At 45.9% G+C, this 12225-nt stretch overlaps 1 protein-coding gene across 1 annotated transcript; it reads right to left on the bottom strand.

Moving 5' to 3' along the window:
* Nucleotides 1–549: 549 nt before the first annotated feature.
* Nucleotides 550–8651, bottom strand: LOC125231283. Its single transcript, XM_048136723.1, has 2 exons — nucleotides 8388–8651; nucleotides 550–1975 (listed from the first exon to the last, which is right to left on the bottom strand). Exon 2 carries the CDS (start codon nucleotides 1908–1910, stop codon nucleotides 795–797), a length of 1116 nt encoding a protein of 371 aa, XP_047992680.1. The 5' UTR covers nucleotides 1911–1975; nucleotides 8388–8651; the 3' UTR covers nucleotides 550–794.
* Between the last annotated feature and the right edge of the window lie 3574 nt (nucleotides 8652–12225).

The following is a 12225-nucleotide window of genomic DNA, read 5'->3' as shown; positions in this document are numbered from 1 at the left end:
ACGGATAAACCGCAACAAGTCGAACTTGTTAAATTCACAATGCAAATTTCTCTCAGTGTACTTATACTTTTACACTTACTCAGATACTATCAAAAACATATATAACTCCGTATAGACAGATAAAGTCTAAGAAAAAACTTACCCCAGTACCATACAGAAAAAGGTACGGTGGCCTAGATGGCATTACACCTTCGGGGTACGCTCAGCTAGATGGCGCTAATATTAATATTTGACATTTTAAAACATATTGTTGAAGGACCTGCGGATACGAAGTTCCTAACGAACTATTGTAATAAAATAAAACAAAACGGAAAATAAAATTATGGAGATTGATGGGGAGCCAAACTCACCGATGTTGTCGTCTCGAGAGTTTATCGGGTGGCCACCCTTGCAAAGCTTGGTTCTCTCTTTCCTTGCACTGCACACTCGCGAATCGTTCTATTATAATATAATTAATTAATAACTTAATTCGTTGCGGATATTTTTATTCACCATTGACAACGACTTTCTTTTTGCGGATTGACACTTGACGTCTTTTATATTTTTTAAGAAGTTTGGCAAAGAGGCGGGTGACATGACAATTAAAAATGAGGTTGAACCTATCATAAGGAAGAGCGAGCGGGATGGACGATATGAATGATAATGAATGAAAAGGGCGCGAACATTTCTCCCCGGCTTTAAAGGGTTCCTTTAAAGGAAAGAAGTACTAAATAAAATAAATAAATAATGACCCTTTTCTTCGAGTAAAATAATAGCGAAAAAAATAATATTATTCTAACATAATACCCATTCCATTACTGGTTAGGCAAAGGACACAACCGCACGACAGGACGGACGAAACTTCCTTTACTTGTCCTGACAGTAACAACGCGGGTTGAGCCGTCCTTTGAAGGATGCACTGCGTCTACAACACCCAATGGCCATGAGAATGGCGGCACATTATCTACTTTAATGACGACTACTGTGCCAATTGCGATGGGAACTGATGGCGTTGTCCATTTAGCTCGTGATTGCAACTGATGCAGATACTCTGCTCGCCATCGTTGCCAGAAAGACTGCACTATCCTATCTAGGAGGGCATGTCGTTCACGTAAGTTACCTGACTCGACCAATGGAGTAGGTAACGACAACAGTGGAGCAGTATGGAGAAAATGAGCAGGAGTAAGAGCTGATGGCTCAGCGGGGTCACTGCTCAAGGCTGTTAGAGGCCGGGAATTAACGAGCGCTTCTATCTGAGCAAGCGTCGTTAGAAGTTCTTCGTACGTCAGTATTTGCGTACCGATCACCTTGAAAAGGTGATTTTTTACTATTTTCACCATAGACTCCCACGCGCCTCCAAAATGAGCAGAAGCAGGAGGGATGAACTTCCAATCAATGCGGTTCTCCGCTAGTTCCATCTCTATAAGTGGACGATGAGCATCCAAGAACTTGTAGAGGTCACGCATATAAGAATTGGCGCCAACGAAATTGGTTCCATTGTCCGAATACATGCATTGGACGGGACCACGGCGTGCCAAAAAGCGCTTTAATGCAGCCATGAAGTTGGCGGTACTCAATTCCGTCGCTATCTCAATGTGAAGACAGCGCGTAGTGAGGCAAGTGAAAATACATAACCAAGCCTTGCGACTCTTCACTCCTCTGCCACGAGTAGGCGTATATTGCAGAGGGCCTGCATAATCACACCCTGTATGCGTAAACGGTTTATCCACTTGATTCACGCGACAGCCCGGTAAGTCTGCCATGAGCGGAAAAGACGATTGTGGATTCGCTCTGAAACAAGTGTTGCATTTGGCAATGCGGTCGCGAATGACACGACGAGCCGACAGAATCCAATACTGAAGCCTAAGTATAGTCATCATTGACTCGGGACCAGCATGCAAATGCTTTCTGTGAACGTAGTCAACGATCATATTGACTACATGATCACGTCGCGGGAGCACAATTGGGTGCTTCTGAGAATACTGCAAGTCTGTATTTGTCACAGGGACCGGACAACCCCTTCCGCGCTACAAGCCTTTCATTGGGAATCCCTAACGTAAGGACGACCCAAACGAGAGACTCTCCCTTTCCAACTGCAAGCCCATTCATTTGACTAGCCCTTACAAAAAACTCAGCAAAACAATAAAGCTAGCCCTGTGCATTGGCTTACCGCTATCCGATACGGCTTGCAAGCCTTTAATAAGGGTTACCCTTATTTTAAGCGCTATTTATAAGGCTTTCCCTTTTGTTAAAGCGTAGTCGAGCCTTGCGTGAAAGAGACAGGATTATGAATCTAAGCTAGTGTAAGAACAGGAAGGAAAATGCGCTGTTGCCACTCCGCACTATGCGCCCCATTTTTAATTTTGCAACGAAACATGTTTTCGTTGGATAAAAGTAGAACACGGCTAGAAATTATTTTTAATGAACTGGGATACAAGGGACTGATGGATCGCCTGATGATGGTAAATGATCATCGTCGCCCATAGATCAGTATGTTGTATGTTCGTACGTATGAATGTATGTAGGTATGTATGTATGAATATAATTATGTAAATATGTATGTATGCATGTAAATATACAGTGTTGGCCGAAAATCAATACAATTAATCATTAACATTACACATTGAAAACGTTAATTGCCAACATAAAAACAAGCCGTTTTCGTCATCTAACTCGCCTTGATGAGTTAATTGGGTGAGCAGTTCCTAAGATGGAGCTGATGCTGAACCCTGGCTTTTCCCAGGGGAACGCGGGTTTGGTTTAACATAGGCAAGCGCTGTTTTCGTCATCGGACTTGTTTTGATGAGTACTTGAGTGAGCAGTAACCAAGGTAGAGCTGATGCTGAACCCTGGCTATTCCTAGGGGAACTCGGGTTTCGTGCAACATAGGCATACGCTGTTTTCGTTATCGGACTTGTATTAATGAGTACTTGAGTGAGCAGTAACCAAGGTAGAGCTGATGCTGAACCCTGGCTTTTCCCAGGGGAACGCGGGTTTGGAGTAACATAGGCAAGCGCTGTTTTCGTCATCGGACTTGTCTTGATGAGTACTTGTGTGAGCAGTAACCAAGGTAGAGCTGATGCTGAACCCTGGCTATTCCTAAGGGAACTCGGGTTTCGTGCAACATAGGCAAACGCTGTTTTCGTCATCGGACTTGTATTGATGAGTACTTGAGTGAGCAGTAACCAAGGTAAAGCTGATGCTGAACCCTGGCTTTTCCCAGGGGAACGCAGGTTTGGAGTAACATAGGCAAGCGCTGTTTTCGTCATCGGACTTGTCTTGATGAGTATTTGTGTGAGCAGTAACCAAGATAGAGCTGATGCTGAACCCTGGCTATTCATAGGGGAACTCGGGTTTCGTGCAACATACGCAAACGCTGTTTTCGTCATCGGACTTGTCTTGATGAGTACTTGAGTGAGCAGTAACCAAGGTAGAGCTGATGCTGAACCCTGGCTTTTCCCAGGGGAACGCGGGTTTGGAGTAACATACGCAAACGCTGTTTTCGTCATCGGACTTGTCTTGATGAGTACTTGAGTGAGCAGTAACCAAGGTAGAGCTGATGCTGAACCCTGGCTTTTCCCAGGGGAACGCGGGTTTGGAGTAACATAGGCAAGCGCTGTTTTCGTCATCGGACTTGTTTTGATGAGTACTTATGTGAGCAGTAACCAAGGTAGAGCTGATGCTGAACCCTGGCTATTCCTAAGGGAACTCGGGTTTCGTGCAACATAGGCAAACGCTGTTTTCGTCATCGGACTTGTATTGATGAGTACTTGAGTGAGCAGTAACCAAGGTAGAGCTGATGCTGAACCCTGGCTATTCCTAGGCGAACTCGGGTTTCGTGCAACATAGGCAAACGCTGTTTCCGTCATCGGACTTGTATTGATGAGTACTTGTGTGAGCAGTAACCAAGGTAGAGCTGATGCTGAACCCTGGCTATTCCTAGGGGAACTCGGGTTTTGTGCAACATAGGCAAACGCTGTTTTCGTCATCGGACTTGTATTGATGAGTACTTGAGTGAGCAGTAACCAAGGTAGAGCTGATGCTGAACCCTGGCTTTTCCCAGGAGAACGCGGGTTTGGAGTAACATAGGCAAGCGCTGTTTTCGTCATCGGACTTGTCTTGATGAGTATTTGTGTGAGCAGTAACCAAGATAGAGCTGATGCTGAACCCTGGCTATTCATAGGGGAACTCGGGTTTCGTGCAACATACGCAAACGCTGTTTTCGTCATCGGACTTGTCTTGATGAGTACTTGAGTGAGCAGTAACCAAGGTAGAGCTGATGCTGAACCCTGGCTTTTCCCAGGGGAACGCGGGTTTGGAGTAACATAGGCAAGCGCTGTTTTCGTCATCGGACTTGTTTTGATGAGTACTTATGTGAGCAGTAACCAAGGTAGAGCTGATGCTGAACCCTGGCTATTCCTAAGGGAACTCGGGTTTCGTGCAACATAGGCAAACGCTGTTTTCGTCATCGGACTTGTATTGATGAGTACTTGAGTGAGCAGTAACCAAGGTAGAGCTGATGCTGAACCCTGGCTATTCCTAGGCGAACTCGGGTTTCGTGCAACATAGGCAAACGCTGTTTTCGTCATCGGACTTGTATTGATGAGTACTTGTGTGAGCAGTAACCAAGGTAGAGCTGATGCTGAACCCTGGCTATTCCTAGGGGAACTCGGGTTTTGTGCAACATAGGCAAACGCTGTTTTCGTCATCGGACTTGTATTGATGAGTACTTGAGTGAGCAGTAACCAAGGTAGAGCTGATGCTGAACCCTGGCTTTTCCCAGGGGAACGCGGGTTTGGGGTAACATAGGCAAGCGCTGTTTTCGTCATCGGACTTGTCTTGATGAGTATTTGTGTGAGCAGTAACCAAGATAGAGCTGATGCTGAACCCTGGCTATTCATAGGGGAAATCGGGTTTCGTGCAACATACGCAAACGCTGTTTTCGTCATCGGACTTGTCTTGATGAGTACTTGAGTGAGCAGTAACCAATATAGAGCTGATGCTGAACCCTGGCTATTCCTAAGGGAACTCGGGTTTCGTGCAACATAGTCAAACGCTGTTTTCGTCATCGGACTTGCAAAGGTAGATCTGATGCTGAACCCTGACTATTCCTAGGGGAACTCGGGTTTCGTGCAACATACGCAAACGCTGTTTTCGTCATCGGACTTGTCTTAGTCACACACACTTGTAGCTGGACGCTCCTATTGCGCAATACACGCGCATCATTTCAATGTATGTGTACACGCGAACGATAAGCGAGCGCGATCGCGCACGCACACAACGATAAATAGCGGGAACGCCTCGCCTCGTTTCCGAGAAAAATGTCTCACTGAGTGAATCGTTTTGTACACCGTTCATTGCGGCGCAAAACACTACACTGTTTACAATATGTTCCTTGTGTAGCCGCAATGTATAATGAACGTTTTAAAGCACAAGAAAATGTAAGGTTACATGGTACAACTCGGAGTATTACGTTGAATTCGTGTTTTATGTGAAATAAAAGGAAATAAATAGTATTTACCTATGAAATGTTATCCTATCGGCTTGGAAATTATTCAGGTCACTGCGATGTTTGCAAGTTATTATTGCACACTTCGGCATTTTTGATAAAACTCGTTTTTCGTCGGTGAACAGCGCGCGTGTACACTCGATGACAGCGGACGGCGAACTGGCGGCGGTGTAGGCCCAATGGGCCTACATCTGCGACCAGGCCGCGCGCGGCTTGTCCTCTCTATTGAATTTTTTCCTCTGAGGTTTCATGTATGGCAAATTAATAAATTTGTTCTACTTGATGTTAATATTCACTTCTGGTAGGATTTTTGTTTAGTTAATATTATGTTTTTATGCCTAACTTGACATTGCAAGAAATATTTCTATATTATAATACACTGAAACCAGAGTTGCCCTAGGTACCGCCAGGGCTCAGCTACAGCGCTGTCTTGGCTACTGCGCACCCAAGTCCTCGTCAAGACAAGTCCGATGACGGAAACAGCGTTTGCCTGGGTTACACTAAACCCCAGTTCCCCTAGATGCAGCCAGGGTTCAGCATCAGCTGGACTTCGGGTACTGCTCAATCGAGTACTCATCTAGACAAGTCCGATGACGAAAACAGCGTTTGCCTGTGTTACACTAAACCCGAGTTCCCCTAGGTGCAGCCAGGGTTCAGCATCAGCTGGACTTTGGGTACTGCTCACTCGAGTACTCATCAAAAAAAGTCCGATGACGAAAACAGCGTTTGCCTGGGTTACACTAAACCCGAGTTCCCCTAGGTGCAGCCAGGGTTCAGCATCAGCTGGACTTTGGGTACTGCTCACTCGAGTACTCATCAAGACAAGTCCGATGACGAAAACAGCGTTTGCCTGTGTTACACTAAACCAGAGTTCCCCTAGGTGCAGCCAGGGTTCAGCATCAGCTGGACTTTGGGTACTGCTCACTCGAGTACTCATCAAGAGAAGTCCGATGACGAAAACAGCGTTTGCCTGGGTTACACTAAACCCGAGTTCCCCTAGGTGCAGCCAGGGTTCAGCATCAGCTGGAATTCGGGTACTGCTCACTCGAGTACTCATCAAGACAAGTCCGATGACGAAAACAGCGTTTGCCTGTGTTACACTAAACCCGAGTTCCCCTAGGTGCAGCCAGAGTTCAGCAACAGCTGGACTTTGGGTACTGCTTGCTCGAGTACTCATCAAGACAAGTCCGATGACGAAAACAGCGTTTGCCTGGGTTACACTAAACCCGAGTTCCCCTAGGTGCAGCCAGGGTTCAGCATCAGCTGGATTTCGGGTACTGCTCACTCGAGTACTCATCAAGACAAGTCTGATGATGAAAACAGCGTTTGCCTGTGTTACACTATACCCGAGTTCCCCTAGGTGCAGCCAGGGTTCAGCATCAGCTGGACTTTGGTTATTGCTCACTCGAGTAGTCATCAAGACAAGTCCGATGACGAAAACAGCGTTTGCCTGTGATACACTAAACCCGAGTTCCCCTAGATGCAGCCAGGGTTCAGCATCAGCTGAACTTCGGGTACTGCTCACTCGAGTACTCATCAAGACAAGTCCGATGACGAAAACAGCGTTTGCCTGTGTTACACTAAACCTGAGTTCCCCTAGATGCAGCCAGGGTTCAGCATCAGCTGGACTTCGGGTACTGCTCACTCGATTACTCATCAAGACAAGTCCGATGACGAAAACAGCGTTTGCCTGTGTTTCACTAAACCCGAGTTCCCCTAGGTGCAGCCAAGGTTCAGCATCAGCTGGACTTCGGATACTGCTCACTCGAGTACTCATCAAGACAAGTCCGATGACGAAAACAGCGTTTGCCTGTATTACACTAAACCCGAGTTCCCCTAGGTGCAGCCAGGGTTCAGCATCAGCTAGACTTCCGGTACTCATCAAGACAAGTCCGATAAAAAAAACCGGCCAAGAGCGTGTCGGGCCACGCTCAGTGTAGGGTTCCGAAGTTTTCCATATTTTTCTCAAAAACTACTGAACCTATCAAGTTCAAAACAATTTTCCTAGAAAGTCTTTACAAAGTTCTACTTTTGTGATTTTTTCATATTTTTTAAACTTGTGGTTCAAAAGTTAGAGGGGGGGACGCACTTTTTTTTTGCTTTAGGAGCGATTATTTCCGAAAATATTAATATTATCAAAAAGCAATCTTAAAAACCCTTTATTCATTCTTAAATACCTATCCAACAATATATCACACGTTGGGGTTGGAATGAAAAATATTATCAGCCCCCACTTTATATGTAGGGGGGGGGGGGGTACCCTAATAAAACATTTTTTCCATGTTTTATTTTTGCACTCTGTTGGCGTGATTGATATACATATTGGGACCAAATTTCAGCTTTCTAGTGCTAACGGTTACTGAAATTATCCGCGGACGGACGGACGGACGGACAGACAGACAGACATGGCGAAACTATAAGGGTTCCTAGTTGACTACGGAACCCTAAAAAGCAGCGTTTGCCTGTGTTACACCTGAGCAAAGCAGGAGCCTATCATAACTATAAGTATTTGGTATTGAAAATTGAACCTTATTTTATCTACAGCCGTTTCCATCAAACAGAAACGCGCAAATATCACACACAGTGCCGCCGTAGGTAACGATCGTATGTTATTTCGTTCGGAGTAATGTGTGCTTTATGAGCGAGGTACAGGATTTAAACTCGCACGATATGCTATAAGGGAAAGCAAATAAAACCCAATATAAGGCTTACCCTTATGGCGTTAGGCTGAGCCGATGATAAGGGTTTTGAAAGGGTATTGGGCTATTTTAGGTAAGCGCTTTCGTTAGGGCTTTAAAAGCAAAATGAAAGGGTATCGCGTCAAAAGGGTAGGGTAAGTTAAGCCTAACGAAATACCCATACAAAACCCCGTATAAGGGATAGCGGGCCGGTCCCTGATTTGTCAACCTGCCTCCAACACGAATTAGACCGTCTTTGTCTAAGAACGGTTTGAGCTTTTGTAAAGCAGGTGAGCAATATTTCTTGCTCTTAATTTTCTCAATATCGTCACAAAAATGTTCGTTTTGCAACGATGAGAGAATTTTGCCTTCAGCAAACTCTAAGTCGGATCGGGTAAGGGCCGTGGGGAGCGGTTTCGGATTAAGGATGCGGTACACGTATACGACGATGCGCAGTAATCGAGACCACGACGATATCCGCTGCGCGAGGGAATATAGTGGTGACTCTGACACATCCGTAGTAGTAGCGTGTGCAAGAGGCTTAAGCTCCGGCACTTCTCCGATGGACTCTCGATCGAGCTCCCTTAAAGGCCATTCTGATGGATGCTTCGATGCCCAAGCCGGTCCTGTAAACCACAAAGGATGATCCACAAGCTTAGCAGGCGTCAGGCCACGCGACAAGCAATCCGCGGGATTTTCTAAGCCCACCACATGATGGAAGCAGCTGGCCGGTACAGCTTCAATTATCTTAACAACGCGATTGGCAACGAATGTTTGCCAGCGGTGTGGTGATGACTGAATCCAGCAGAGCGCAACTTTCGAGTCAGTAAAGGCGTAGATCTCGTTAATGTTGTAACGGGGCTCGAAATTATCTTGCACCTTCCGCATGAGCTTTGCCAGGAGGACAGCAGCACACAGCTCTAATCTCGCTACAGAGACTGTCTTCAAGGGAGAGACCTTCGACTTGGAACACACCAATCGAACTGTCACTTCATTCCCGTTTATGACCTGAAGATAAACTACACCTCCATATGCCCGCTCGGAAGCATCACCGAAGCCTAAGAGGTTTATAGTACAACCTTGTACTACCCCGAGATGACGCGGTATATGAATTTCATTCAATTTTGGCAACTCAGAACAAAATCGTTCCCATAAATTTACAATATGGGTCGGGGGAGTCTCATCCCAGTCGCATTTGATCAACCAAAGCTCCTGTATGAGGAGTTTTGCGTAAAGGACAACTGGAGCTACTAAGCCGACGTTATCCCATAGGCGAGCCACTGCAGACAAGATTGTCCTTTTAGTGCACGTTGGATCTGGCTCTGTCACCTTGAAATGGAAATAATCGCCAGATTTATTCCAACACAAGCCAAGGACCTTTTGCGAGACTCCTGGGTCTATTTCCAAGTCTACGGAAGCCATATGAGAAGCAGGTATCTCACGTAGCACGGTCTCTGAGTTGCAGGTCCATTTGACAAGATCAAATTGACCGCATTTGAATAGGTCAATAAGCTCCTTAGCCGCAGCGATAGCAACAGATTCATCCCGCTGTTGCGAATCATCTGACATAATGCTGAAGCATACGTCATCCATGTATGTGCAGGACGATGCGATCGCTGCTGCCATTGGAAACTTATGTCCGTCGTCTGCAATCAGCTGGCGAACGACGCGGAGCGCGTGATATGGGCTCGACTTCATACCAAAACACACACGGTTAAATTCGTATGTCGAAATGGGATCTGCCGGGCGGAATCTATATAAGATTCGTTGAAACTGGCGGTCCGATTCGCAAACACCAATCTGTAAAAACATTTGGCGACAATCGGCTGAAAGCGCTATTTTGAATAAGCGAAAGTTCAAGAGGATTGAAAATAAATCCCCTTGAAGATTGGGCCCTGAGTGCAAGACATCATTCAGCGACAGGCCTGTAGTTGTCTTGCTACTCGAGTCCAGGACCATACGAACTTTGGTAGTGGTCTTATCCTCACGCACGACAGCATGATGAGGAATTATGTATGCGAGGGCTGAAGAGGTGTTCGCGTTGAGAGAGTTAGTCACGTCCGATATATAACCCTTACTGACGTATTCACGAATTATATCGTCATAGGCGGCACGTAACACACTCGATGACTCTAGCTTTCTTTCAAGACAAAGAAAGCGCCTCTTAGCAGCCGAATGCGACTCTCCGAGCTTGAACACGTCATCTCGGAAAGGCAATGCCACAGTATATCTACCACTAGCGTCGCGCGTAGTGGTGGCGCGGAAATATTCCTCGCATTCAAAGTCATCCTGGCTTTGAGCGGGCGGAGCGGATACTTCCTCAAGTTCCCAGAACTTTTTGAGGAGGTGGTCCATGGAATCCACGGAAGTACAACAAGCTGAAGTATATTTACGCGGTGGCTGTAAAGCAGGCACCGAACCCATTAAAATATACCCCAGTACCGTCTGTATAGCTGGTGGCATATAGTCCACTTCGCTTTTGACGATGTGCGGCAGCAGTAAATGTGGAAATATAGTTGCACCCACCAGTACATCAATGGCGACGGGCGTATCCAACGTGTCGTCAGCTAGAGGGAGACCATGAACATGTGTCAGTGCTGACATGTCCACGGGCACTGACGGCAGGTCGTCGGTGATGCGATCGACCACCAAACTCGAAACGTCGAAGTTGACGTTATCGTCGAATCGCGAAAATACTTTTACGTTTGCGTTCCCCTTAACAATTTTCTTGGTTTTTCCAATGCCAAATACAGAGCTTGGCTTCCTATCAAAAGTTAAACCTAAGCGCCTACAACATTCTTCAGTAATGAAGTTACTTTGTGACGCGGTGTCAAGCAGACATTTGATAACCTGCGTTTCACCCTTACTGTCGCGAACGATGACCTTTGCAGTGGACAGCAAAACTGTGTCACACGAAGATGCTGAGTCTTGATTTGACATTTTATTGTTAGAGGCAGCAAGTGCTTGCGTCACGATAGACGTGTTACAGGACGTGCCTTCCGGCGGCGAGGATGTTTTAGTAGCTGCGTTGCTCGTAGATGCATTTGACTCATCAGAGGTCGTAGCTTTTTCATCCTTGTTCTTGTCAAAATGCAACAGAGTATGATGCTTTTGATGACAAACTCGACACTTCACCTCGGAATTGCACTCGCGGGTGCGGTGTTTAATGCTTAAGCAGTTAATACATGCTTTAAGCTCTTTAGCGCGTTTGAAGCGATCAGAAGACGTTAAGTCGTTGAAAGAAGGACATTTGAATAAATGTTCATGGACAATATTGTCACAAATACATTTAGTAGTGCTCGCGCAAGCAACGTAGCTTTGTAGTTTAGGTGCGGCACTACGCGGTTGAATCGACTTAACACCTTTTTCGCGCGATGGATTTACGGCGGCGGAGACGGCGGTACATGGTTGCGAGTTTTGATAAATCCTAAACTGACTTTTCATGAAATCTGACAGATCGCGAAATGTAGGCAACTTCGTATTTCGATGCAGCATCTCAAATGCTCGGAGAGTTTCCTGGTCTAACTTCTTTAAAGCTATATGCATAAGCATAAAATCGCTTAAATCATCCAGCTTAAGCGATTTAAGCGCATTCGCAGCTGTCACAAACTTATCAATGAATGTCTGGAAGTTAGACGAGGAAGCGGGACCATTAATCTTCAAATTGAGCATTTGATCCATGTAAGTCGAGGCAAGAGTGCGCTTATCTTGAAATCTGTCAAGTAGACTATCTAGAATAAGCTGATAATTGTCAGCGCTCGGAGTTATGCCTGCAAAGACGGCTTGAGCTTTTGGTGACAATTTCCCAATTAAATAAAACAGCTTCTCCTCGTCGGTAAGTGACAGATTGTCGTGCACTCTCGATTTAAAACTAGCGTAGAACAGCGGCCAGTTACGTATGTCTCCATCAAACGCTACCAGTTCCATCGTTGGCAAAGAAGGTCTAGCTCTCTCCACCGATAAAGGCGGCGAAGAGGCTGGCGGTGCGGCTGGTTGCAGTCGCTTGACCACTCTCCTGATGCGGCAGTACAAATCTTCAAAGGCTATGAGCGGCTGATA

This window comes from Leguminivora glycinivorella, chromosome 11, assembly GCF_023078275.1.
Source record: "Leguminivora glycinivorella isolate SPB_JAAS2020 chromosome 11, LegGlyc_1.1, whole genome shotgun sequence".
In the NCBI taxonomy this organism is placed as follows: Eukaryota; Metazoa; Arthropoda; class Insecta; order Lepidoptera; family Tortricidae; genus Leguminivora; species Leguminivora glycinivorella.
This window is presented reverse-complemented; position numbering and strand designations above follow the sequence as displayed.

Bases quoted from the DNA above. Each gene is read 5' to 3' on its own strand.
- LOC125231283 (XM_048136723.1), bottom strand. From the start codon at position 1,910: ATGATCGTTGACTACGTTCACAGAAAGCATTTGCATGCTGGTCCCGAG.